The following is a 13598-nucleotide window of genomic DNA, read 5'->3' on the forward strand; positions in this document are numbered from 1 at the left end:
TGTCTAAGGCATCTTTCACTTTTTTACCAAGATCTTGTCTAACAAAACCTTTTTTATCTTCCACTTCTTGATTTCCTTTTGATTGTACCAGTGTCCTTAAATCGTTTCACAACGCTTTTCAATAATGTCAAATCAATCTGCAACTCTTTAGAAATTGTTTTGTTTGATACACCAGGATTTTCAACGAGAAAATGCAAAATTTTTTCTCGCTTCTTATCTTAATTTGATGACATTTCAATTAAAACTAATTGTTTGATAACAGAGTTGTTTAAATTTTGAATAGCGCTAATACAATGACATTTTAAAACAATTAGCTATTTAAAATGATGCATGGTTTCCATAAACACCACATCAGAACACGCACAGATTTATTCTGGTACATGTCTCATGGTTTTTATTTTAATAGAAAAATAAAAATAATAATCAAAAAATAAGTGACTAGAGTGTTAATACTATATAAGCATGCTAAATATGCAAATATGCAAATAAGTGAATAGAGTGTTAATACTATATAAGTATGCTAAATATGCAAATTAACAGTATTATTAAATATGCAAATAAACATTATTATATATTACAAATCATATTTTAATTCATAAAATTCACAAAAAAACTTAAGCTTAACTATAAAAATAATTTTTTTTTAGGGAAAGGAAACAATAAATTTGCTCATCAAATATAACAATACAATTATCAAACTAGGATATTTTTATTGACCACTAATCAAAAATATGTGTAATATAATTTATTATATATTAAACAAATTATACTAAATAGTTATTTAAAGAGAATGGTGATAACAGTACACAGATTAATGTAATATCATATGATAAAGTAAATGGTTATAATAGTGATATAATCTTTTAGTGATATAATGATATAATATAGTAATATAAATGGTGCAAGAGTTATCAATAAGCATATAAAAGTCAAACAAGCAAATAAAATGTAAGAAAAAAAATAAAAAAACACGGAATCTTGTCATGACTGAATCGAAAAATCTAATTTAAACATAGAAAACCAATTTATTAAATTTTATCAAGTAATGCAAATATTATTAAATATTAAACATTCAGATAAAATTATGAAAATTTAAGTATTTTTGTAAAATAATTTAATCCTACAATTTACTACCTATTAAATTAAAAATTTAAACAAGAATTTTACTCCTGAGAATTGATTCTTTTTTTAAGAATCATAAATAATTATGAGTAAATGTTCGAAACTTGTGTTTTGATTAAAAAAAAAACTAAAACATAAAATAAAATATTCAGGAAACAATAAATAAACCTAGACATAAACCTATAAAGACAACAAATAAAAAATAAAATAAAAAATAACACATTAAATGTTCAATTCATATTCAAATGTTCAATGCTTTCAATATAATTTAGTTAATTAAAACTTTTTTGATAACATAAGACAAATTTAAAAATAAAGGTTTATAATAAAGAAAATCAAAAACAAATTAAAAAATTAAACCTAAACAAAGCAATCAACATTTATCCAATAATACAAAAATGACTGTTAAATGATAATCCAAAGGTGTAACAAACAAGGTACATTATATATGATACATGTGGATATTTCAAAACATTTATTTAAAAAAAAAAGAGAGCTCGATTAACTAACAAAGAGCAACTTGAACTTGAAGCTTAACTTACACAACTTTCAAAAAAAAATTAAGACTTGACTGAGCTGAATCTTATCTAACTATAAAAATATTATCAAGATGGTACCAAAGTACTCGATCTGCCTTGCATATATAAAAAAAAAAAAAAAATTGAAAATAGTTCATAGATTAAAACTAATTAACAATTTCACAAATGGCTTTATTATCAAAAGTACTACCCTTCACATGAAATGATCATATAAAAACATAAAATTGCTGAATCACAAACAATAGTGATTTTAAGAGAGATTAAAAATGGTCTTTAATAAGTATGGTAATATTTACAATATCTAAAAGTTTAAATATCTATATATCTAAGAAATTGAAAAACGACAACTTAAATCATAACCAAAGGACAAAAAACAGAGGACAAAAACATTGATACACTCTTTTGATAAAGGAGCAGGCTTTGTTAGAATAGAACACAACAAAGCTATCGATATAACTTGCCAAGAAATTGGCAAAACAAAGATAACTAAAGGGGACCTGACCATTAAATTTGCTAATAAAATTAGAACTCATCTAACAAAGTTGAATTAAAATAGGCAATTCGCCAAAAAAGAATATGAAAGTCCAAATTTTAATTAAAAATAAAACCAAGTTAAAGAATTTGTCAACTTTTGTAAAAACAGCTAAACTTCAGAATATATCAAATTATGAAATACAAATGACTTACGACCTTGTCAATTTATTCCATTATTCCTTCTGGGAGAGGCCACAAAAATTCTTTTAAATATGTTAGAGCTCTTTCTAGATTTAAATAAACTAACAAAACCAAGCGTTTCAGAAATAAAAACACCAATAAAACTGCGTTTATATAAATGTTATTTATTATTGGAATAAAGAAGTTCACAAGCTTCTGGATTCAGGTCCAAGAAAATTTTCACTCATGGTAATACTTGCAAAAGGTTTCCTAGAATTTTTCAAAAATAAAGCAATTGATATGGCGTTTCATTCTAATTCACCGCTAGAAAAAAAATCATTTTTTGAGGTACATAGATGATATGCAGATTTACAAATAAAAGTAATGCCATCCATTTTCAACAAATATCAAACAGTCAACATTATGCCATTAAAGATACAACCGAATTGAAAGATGAAAACAAAAGATTAAATTTTTTAGATATCCAAATAACCAAAAATTAAAAAGGTAATTATGATTTTAGCATACATCAAAAAGAAGCAATAGCAAATATTCAGTTTAAACCCAATTCAAACTATGATCTAAAAATCTTAAAAGGAATATTCAAGAGATTTATTCATAGCTCTATCAATTAGCTCTGAAAAGTTTTTAAATAAAGAAATTAATTTCCTGATGTGTTTGCTAAAAGTGGATACAACAAGAAAAAATTACAAAACCTTACAAATATTGTTATAAAAAAATGACACTCAAATAATGAAATAGTCGTATCTAACAATGAAGCAGCTATGTCAACTATATCACTACTGTGGATCACCAAAAACTTTTTATCACCAAAATTTCAAATTTTTTTTTGGAAAGTAGGTTATAAGACAGTTTTTAAATTTATTGTAAATCTTAAATCTTTGCTAACCTGGGAAAATAAAACAAAACTCCCATCAAGTAGCTATCCTGGAGTATACCTAATAAAATGCAAATGTAAACAAAAATACATTGGTGAAACAAAAATGAAAATAGAAACAAGAACAAAACAACAACAAAAACATGTATTTTAAGAAAAATGAGACTGATCTGCAATTAGGCTTCATAAGAACAAATGCCCACATAATATAAAATGGGAGCAAGTAAAAACATAAAAAATTTAAAAAGAAAAAATAGAGAATCAATTGAAATTTAGTTTAACAAATGCAGGTCTAAGAATGGAGTTACAAATTTAAATGGTTGTCAATATGTAAAAACGTTTTTAATTAGAGCTGAAGATGCTAGTACAAAAAAATCTAGCAAAATTTATTAAATTAATAAAAAATTAGTATTAAGAGAACTCGTATTCATTGATGTTCATGCATTAAATTAATTCAACTCTCATGCAAGGTGTCATAATTTAATATATACATATATATATATATATATATATATACATATATATATATATATATATATATATATATATATATATATATATATATATATATAAATTAGTAAAAAACACTTATCTAACTTTTTCTTTTACTTGAAGTTTCACCATTGCTGGATCATCAGGAAGAGTACTCTTCCTGATGATCCAGCAATGGTGAAACTTCAAATAGAAGAAAAAGTTAGATAAGTGTTTTTTACTAATTGATTATTGCTCTGTTCTTTAAGAACGTTGAGCACTCTATTTGTAAAATACACTAACATAATTTACATATATATATATATATATATATATATATATATATATATATATATATATATATATATATATATATATATATATATATATATATATATATATACAGTATTGGACAAAACATTTGCAACCAACATCGAACAATGCTAAAAAGTGTTCCTAATTTTATATGTCTTAAAAACGAAAAACGAACTATACTACCACAGCGAGCAGTTCAGGAGTCTGGAGTCATAGCATGCCATGACATGAGCAATTAGCTGACAGGTGACAGCACACAGACATAATTTTGTTGACAAGTGCCATTTTGCAGTGGACAAAACAAGTGCAACTTTTTTGGTTTGTTTCATTTTCTTAAGTCTGGTCCATGTCAACGTCACGGAAGTTTTTTAATAATTAAAGGAAGTATCTAAAAGTTTCCAGAAGTTTCCAGAAGCATGCAGAAGCTTCCAGAAGTTTCCAGAAGAAGCATCTGAAAGCGTCCAGTAGCATCCAGAAATATCCAGAAACATTCAGAAGCATCCAGATGCATCTAGAAGCTTCCAGAAGCATCGAAAAGAAGCATCTAGAATCTTCCAGAACAGGTTCACACAGGTTCATTTTACTATATAAGAGACATGTAAATTGACATGTAATTCAGTCAGTATGTGGAAGTCAATCAGTCAGTATTATCGTTGTGTTCCACAGAGCATTATTGTATCATCACAAGGTAAATGTAACACGGTAAGCCTTAAGAAGCGTGATTATTTATTTTTATGACTTCAAGTGCAAAAATGGCTCCCGACAGTCTTGGATTGGAACTAAGAAAGAAAATTATTGGCGATTACGCAAGTGGAATGTCACAAAAAAGTATTTGTGATAAATATTGCATGAAATGCAATATTTGTATATAATTATATATATATATAAAATATAACCGTATCAAGACTATGTTCCAAATATCGTTCTACGGGGAAGTTGGCAGCAGATAACAAAGGTGGAAGACCGCATTCCACCACTTCTAGAGAGGATTCTATGATCGTCAGATCCATCAAGAAGGATCCCTGGATATCATCAGTTTCATGTATAAAAATATGCTGAAAGATGTTATGTTACCTCATGCTGAATGGAATATGCCAATAAAATGGGTTTTTCAGCAAGAGAACAATCCGAAACACACTCCAAAAGTAGTCAAGCAGTGGTTTCAAGACAACCACCTATCGGTGATAGATTGGCCGCCTCAATCTCCGGATCTCAACCCTATCGAGAACCTGTGGGAGATCGTCAACCCCAGAATTAATCATGAAGGTGTTCGTAATAAGGATCAACTGTTTGAACAAATCCAAAAAACCTGGGCAGCGATTCCACAAAGTTTCATTGATCACCTGATCGAATCTATGCCTTGAAGATGCAAGGCTGTGATCAACAACAAAGGATTCGCCACGAAATATTGATAGCGAAATACAGCTTGGTCAACATTTTGTCGAGTTGCACTTGTTTTGTCCAGAAGGAAATCAACTTTTTTAAATACTTTTGATTAATTTATTAATTTTCGTGTACAAATAACGAACTTTGTGACGAATTAAACTTGAAGAACTTTGTCTCTAAACAGTTACATAGTTATTTCTCTAAATTGAAAAAATGCAGCACTTTTACATAAAGAAACTAAATTAGCATTATTTAGTTGCACTATTTTTGTCCGATACTGTATATATATATATATATATATATATATATATATATATATATATATATATATATATATATATATATATATATATATATATATATATATATATATATATATATATATGCGATAATACAGCATCTATAATTATATATGTTGTATTATAATATATACTAAATAAAAATATTATAATACAATATATTTATAAAAAATTTAAATATTTGAATTAAAAAATAAAAAGTAAAATATAGTATAAGTAAACAATAAAATAACATTTAAAATAAAAAAAATAATATTAAATAAAAATACAAAGTAAGAAAAAAATGTTAAATGTTTTTAAAGCACTAAATATTTTAAAAATTATTTATCCTCACCTTTCTGTTGAAAGAATGCACTTATTTCTGCATCATCTTTTTGAATTTGCATCTCTATATTAATTCGTAGATGATTACAAAACTTACGCACAAACTTTGAAAGTTTAACTTCTAATACTTCATTTGCACCTAAAATATTTTTTAGATCATTGTTGTATTTAGAAGTTTTTATAACATTAGTTTCAAAGCTTCTAACTTATGTTCTTCTTGTAAATAGAAATCAAACAAAACAAGAAATTTTAAAATATTGCTAAAGTTAGTTTTAAAATTTTTTATTTTTTTATTTTATTTTATTTATAATAATATTGGTGCTATATCATGGGATGCCCCACCCAGTGCTGTTTTTACCTACAGTCATCACAAGCAAATGCTGGGAGACCACTGCAAAAGTTGAGGTCAGTTTAAAATCAATAATCTTTTTTTATTGAGGTCATTTTATCATTAAAGATCTTTTTTATTTTATGAAAATCTCAAGTCAAAGATATATTGTAATTATCATTTAATTGCAAAAAACTGCCTGACTTAATTACATTGATTGGATTCAAAAGAAAGCACATATTTATAAACTTTGTTTGAATGTAAAGTTTTAAAATATGAAATAATTTCAAATATGATATTCAACACAATATGAACAACTAATGCATTTTTTATTTGATTTTTTTCATCTTTGTTTTCATATTGTGAAATTTAATAGAAATTATAAATTACTATTCTGCTTTATTACACTTAATTTATATTATGTTATATTTTATGTTAAAATACTTTGAAAAAACATTACATTAAGGATGTTTTATTTTCAAGGTTGTTTTAAAGATAATTATTGGATTTAATAAAAAAAAATTTCTTCAAAACAATTTATGCATTAGCAAAGTTGGTGCAATAATGGTAACAAAGTTTATAATAAAATTATCTCATATTTAATGACTTTCATATTTAATATGAGAGTCATTAAATGGTGTGTAAATTTTATAAACTTAAATTTATTCAAAAATCTTTAAAATTTTCTAATTGAAAAATAATTCAGATTTCTGGTTCTACTTTCTTATAAATAAGATTTAAAAAAACAAAAAAACAATGTGTACATATATTTTAGAAAATTAAGTAATAATAAAAAATGTTTTAACTTTTTAAAGTATATTGAGTACTTAAATGATTATCATCTTTTACAATGCAATATGAGATGCATTAGAACTTGGTTTTTTATTTATTTACGTGATAAAGTCCTGTTTTTCATCAATTTTTTTTCTCAATATCTGTCAGAGTCAATAATTATGGATAACTAGGGAAAAAGAAATTGTGGCAGTAAAAGAAAATCAAGGTTTTGTTTTATATAAGAAATACTTTTTATTTTAAGCCTAGGGTTTTTAAAATTTAGAACAATTTTTGTTCAAGCGTTTTTGTTAATAAAAACTTGAACAATTAAATAAACTTCCGTTTGTTTAATTGTTTAAGTGTTTCTTAACAGAAAAAACATTTTAATAAGACTCCAATATTTATTACCATTATTGCACCCACTTTGCTAATGTGTAAATTGTTTTAAAGAAAAAAAATTTGATTAAATCCAATAACCATCATTAAAACAGTTAGAAAAAACTCAAAATCAGTTTAAATTTTTATGGTTAAGCATAAGTAAAAAGAACATTGTTGTATGGTTCCTATTTTAAACAACAAAAATTCTTTTACAGTAAACTGCAGCATTTTTTTTTTATTTTCTATGTTCCTTAAGAAAACAGTTCAAGCCTAGACATGTTCCTAAAATTTTTGTTTGTTTTTACCCAATTTTAGCCTTAAGTTTCTTATAATATCTTTTTAAAAAAATGCATTTACAAAACTAAAATTCAATTTTTAGCATTGATAAATGATACTTAGGTTGTTAGAAAGGTTCATAGAATCCCCAACAAAGATTTTTATAAGGGATTCTACTAACTTTTAATTATATTAAAAGAAACAACTTCTTTTTTTAATTTATTATCTTAAATGTTAAAAATAATGTCGATGACTATCTATGCAAAGTGATACATTTCTAAGTCATTTTTCAAACGTTTTTTTATGCTGTTCTTTGGGTATACTTTATAGTAGCTTGATTATGTGCTCTTTTTGTTAATATATGGAGATAAATCACTGATACGCTAGCCCATAATCACAAGAAGTGAGCATGTTTAACTTTCTATTCATCCAATTTGAAATTGTGCTAAAACATAACAAGACCATACCAGATCACTAACAGAGCTTAATGATGCACTACACCATCACAGCTGTAAACATAAACTGTCTCTAATATGAATAAAACAAAAGTTTATTCTTTATTGCTTAGAATCTAATAGATATAATAATAAATATGAATAATGGATAGAATAGAGCGTTAGTGTTAGTTGTTTCTCCTCCTCCCCTGAGCATTCATATTTTGTTCTTCTAATTTACAAGAGTCTTACCCCTCATTTAGTATTATATTATTATTATTTTTATTTCAATGATATCATCTACAACCTGTTTATACTATTATATCTCCCAAGACTAAGTAACTGAACAGCTCTGTTGGTCTATATATGCAATTAATTGAGTTGCATGAACAATTTAAAATAAAATGTAAATAGGAATTTAATGGACAGAATATTAACTTGTTATTTTTCTCTAAATTAAAAAATTTGTTATCTTTTAAACAATTTTTGGGATTGACTCATTTTGCAGTTCATCGATGCTTGGATCTGGTACTTTGAAAAAAGCAAAAACTCAAAAAAATTAAAAATATGCTTATAAATAGGTTTTTCAATAAGTTTTTGGTGAGCAAAATTACATTGCAATATACACATTGCATATGGAGCAATATTCAGTGTTTGTTTCTAAAATATGGCAGATAGTTGGCACTATGAAATCACATACCAAATATTTTTTTATTTAATTTAAGCTATGAAAATAGTATTATAATGTTATTTTTATTGAATATTGATGATGAGTATACTTGTCAAACGTAGTGAGGAATGTGATTTTATGCACATTTTGGGTGGTAGTAGAACTTTACCATCAATAAAATGACTCAACTTGGTTACTTTAAATATCAACATATTAGGCATGGATCATGATAGTAATGATTAGGAAGAAGATCCACTACATATAAAAAATTTTATTTTCCAAAAAATACTTAGATTGAATCTGGATGTTCCTGAGAATGCACTTTCAATGTTTTTCTTTAATTTATTAAATAAATTATTACTAAAAGATGACTTACTGAATACTTTGCTACAGAAAACAAATGAATATGTTGACAGAGTTATTAATAAAATTAGACCATTGCAATGTAGATCTTAATGGAGTCATTGGAAAGATTTATAGGAATCCTTTCCAGTATGGATTTAATCTGTCTACCATCTTACAAAAAGTATTGGAGGAAAGAAACTCTGTATAAAAACAAACATTTCTCCTACCTGTTAACCAGAGAATGATTTGAGTCAATATTATATTTTTTTAACTTTGGTGAAAAGCCTAAATTTGAGAATAATAGACTGAGCAAATACAAATGATTATTATTGTGTTCATAATATATTCAAAAAGACCGGCCCACATCTATCCAATCAAGTTGTGATACATGTATATAAATATGACACATACACTACATAAAACAAAACTAATATAATTGATAATAAGAAATCAAGCCAGTTTATAAATCCTTATAATCAAGTGGCTTTTTACTCTTTATTATTTTTTTTTTTCGTTTATCTCCTTTGGGATTTTTTTTGCTTCTGCTACTATTCTTTTGCGCACCATCATCTCCGCATTATCTAAGATAAAACTGATTTTGATGGAAAATATGTTTATTGTGATTTAATTTGACTTTATATCTTATGATCTAGGGGTTACGCAATTTATTATTTTACCTCTGAGATTCCATTGCCATATTTTGACTCTGCTTGAAAAAGTATGGAACTAAAGTATGAATATTTTTATCATGGTAGTTTTTTGAGTGAATTCTTTCTTTAACAATGTCTCTAGATCTTTTATATGGTTTCTTATTTTGAAATATAGGTAAGTTATCTTTTAGTTGTCATCCATGTAGTTCTGCTGGAGATAATCCAAATTTTATTGGAGTATTGCGGAATATTAGAGCACCTTTTAAAATTCCTTTGTTTAACATATGGCACTTTTTTATCATAAGTTTAACTAATTTAACAGTGGCTTCAGCTAAGCCATTTGACCTTGGGTAGTACGGACTACTTGTTATGTGCTTAAATTGTCACTGTTGAGAAAATGAATGAAACAATTTTGAAGTAGATAGTGTACCATTATCGGAAACCAATTCCTTCAGGACACCATATCTGGAAAATGATTTTTTGCAGCTAGTATTACATTTACTAATTGGTATTTAAAATCAGAAAAACTTCCAGCCACAAGTTATAATAATCAACAATAATTAAGTAATTTTTATTAGTCTACTGAAACAAACCGGTTCCAACCTTTTGTCTTGATTGCCTAGGAACATTATAAGTTAACAGGGGTTCTTTTGGTTTTGATGGAAGATACCTCATGCATGCTTTGCACTTTTTGATTAACAGTTCAATTTGGTTGTTGAAACCTAGCTAGAAAACTGCCTGATGTGCGCAGCATTTGCACTTTTTTATTCCTAATTGACCTTCATGCAATTTTGAAAGTATTTCTTTTCGCATACTGACTGGGATTATTATTCGGTTTTTATACATCAAGAGTCCATCAATTTTAACTATTTTATTTTTAAAATTCCAATAAGGCTAAAGATTTGTTGGACAATATTCTTTAGAATTCGGCCATCCAGAAACTATGATATCTTGCAGTTGTTGCAAAAGTTCATCCTACTCAGTTTTCTGCCTAATTTCTTCTAATTGACTCTCTGTAGCCGGCATACTTTTAGTTATTGAACTAACATATATACTTAGATCATTTTCTGCAATTTCACCATCCTCTGTAGGTTGCAATACATGTGCACGAGACATTGCATCAGCATTCATAATTGACTTGTCAGTAACATGCTCTGCAGTAAATGAAAATCTTAACAATTTCATTCTTAATCGTTAAATTTTTGGCGACATTTCGGCAAGCGAACAATAATCTAATATAGGAATTAAAGGTTTGCGATCTGTTTCTAAAATAAAATTTGGTAACCCATACAAGTACTTCAACAATTGCATGCATCCCATGTTACAGCTAGCATTTTTATTTCAATTGGATTATAATTTTTTTTTGTTGTTGTCAAAAATCTAGATGCATAGTCAATTGGTTTGTATACCCCATCATTATTCTTATAAACAACTATACTAAATCCATTTAAGAAACTTCTATCTGTTCTCAATTTTATTGCTTTTGTCACATCATAGTGTGCCAAAACTGATGGATTTGTCCAACTTTTTTTTATCTCATTGAATGCTTTAGCATGATTTTCTGTCCATGCCCTTGCTGATTTTGAACTTAAAAGATCTCACAAACGTTGTGCCAGTTTAGCGAGTAATCAATTAAATTTTGATAGCTGTTGAGCCATACCTTAGAAACTACGTAAACCTGTGATAATTGTTGGTCTTAGGAAATTTTGTATTGCTTCAACTTTTTTGCTCAGAGTCTTCACACCTTTCACTGAAATTTTATGTCCTGAAAATTGCACTTTACTTTGATTAAATATGCACTCTAAATAAGGGGTAACTTTATATTCCGCAAAAAACTTAGCAATGGTGCTAGATTCTCATTGTACTCATTTTCTGTGTTGCCAAAAAAACTAAAAAATCATCCATACTTTTTATGACTTTTTTAAGACCGTCAATCACGTGATCCATTTTTTACTAAAGATTTCTGGAAGTGACGTTAACCCAAATGGACCTTTTGTTGGGCAAAAACTACCAAGAGGTGTGGTAAACGTACACTCCAACTGACTTTTTAAATCCATGGGTAGTTGCCAATATCTGAGTTAGTGTCTAATTTAGCCTTATATTTACATATTTACATATAGATACATATATTTATATGTATCATCTACACTTTTTAACTTGCATAGATCTATATCTAGAACTTGCATATTATATCTTTATTTAGTTGTGTCAAAACCCGAAGTTGTCCTTCCAACTACAATTGGAAGAAACCAGTCAGTAGGTTGATCTAATACTTTAATAACACCCACCTCTTGAATACATTCCAGTTCTAACTTCAATGGTTCTAGAAGTGGGAACAATACTTGCTGTGGCGCTCCAATATGGTATGGTGTCACATTTTACATACCTCAATATGTACAGGCTCACCTTTAATTGTTCCAAACCCATTAAATATTGAAAGAAGCTGTTCTACTATGTTATTTTTTGTTATTTTAATCATACCACACATAAATTTTTCAGGAATGTCTATTCTTGTTTGGTTAAACTTTTGTAAGACAGGTTTACCTAATAAAGCATATATGATAATTAACTCACTGTTCAGACCATTGATTGTAAATGATTTTTGGAAATATCCTATGCAATTTAGTGGTTTATTAGTCTCTACATTTTTTATCCCATGCTGGACATGATTCTTGACTAAAAGGATGCTTTTTAAAATAGAATTTACACGCCAATGAATTTAAACTAAAGTCTCTTTCATTAACAGTGTTCTGTATCCGTGAATTAAACTTTTTTCTGCTGTTTAATTGTAGTCCAATCCGGTCAACATTTTCACTTTTATTATTTGGGAATTCAGAAGAAAAACAAATTTCTACTGCTTTATTCAGGGTTAACCTCTTTTCAGAAAGTAATTTTATTTGTGCTTTGTCACATAGTATCCCAGATACAAAAGACAAATGGCTGCTTTACAAAAATTGCAGCTTTTACTTAATAATTTTATTTCTGTCAAGAAATCATCAAAACATTCACCATCTACTTGAAGGAGTTTAAAATATTTATGTATTTTTAAAGTTTCATTAATAATACCTTTGGCAAAGATTTACATTTGCTCCAATATAACAAAAGGGTTTGTTTTTTCATCTTCTAAACTCTTTTTTTCTTTCTAAAGTCTACAACAAAACATAATCATGCCATTTTTTAATCCAAGAGCAAAATGCAGCATACCTATCTACAACTAAATCTAACATTGGAGGAGAAACACCAACTTAACCACTTTCTGCCATTTTTCATTAATAGATTTTCAAGATTAAACAAGATAATCAGTATATACTATAAAACTTTATGTTCGCGCATTTATTTACATACTTGTTGCGCCATGTTTTGTTCAAAATATATTCTCTCCAAAAGACCAATCTATCTGATCAAGCCATAATGCATGTATATAAATTGACACAGTTATGAATCATTTGAACAAAGGAATATTCAAACTAATAGCAACAGATAAAAACCTTTCAATTGATGAGTCAATGATGCTTTGGCGTGGATGCTTAGTATTTCAGCAATAAATTAAGAATAAGTGCCATAAGCATGAAATAAAACTCTTGAACTCTGCACCCATGACAGATTAGTACTTACTGTAGAAGTGTATAGAGGGAAAGATTTTAATGATGAACATAATTTGGGACTGGCTGAAGCAACAGTATTAAAACTATTGAAACCTTATTTAAATAAGAGCTATCATGTGTTTATACAAAA

The 13598-nt window shown here is 27.2% G+C and overlaps 1 protein-coding gene across 3 annotated transcripts in view; it reads right to left on the reverse strand.

The window, feature by feature from the left end:
* The window catches only part of LOC101238206 (uncharacterized), an 82568-nt gene that overhangs the window by 7631 nt on the left and 61339 nt on the right, over window positions 1-13598 (reverse strand). For all 3 annotated transcript variants that reach the window (XM_065811276.1, XM_065811277.1, XM_065811275.1), the window contains exon 15: window positions 6019-6147. In XM_065811276.1, coding sequence (XP_065667348.1) covers window positions 6019-6147 — 129 coding nt within the window. The remainder of the gene's footprint in view (window positions 1-6018; window positions 6148-13598) is intronic.

This window comes from Hydra vulgaris, chromosome 12 (assembly GCF_038396675.1).
Source record: "Hydra vulgaris chromosome 12, alternate assembly HydraT2T_AEP".
NCBI lineage: Eukaryota > Metazoa > Cnidaria > Hydrozoa > Anthoathecata > Hydridae > Hydra > Hydra vulgaris.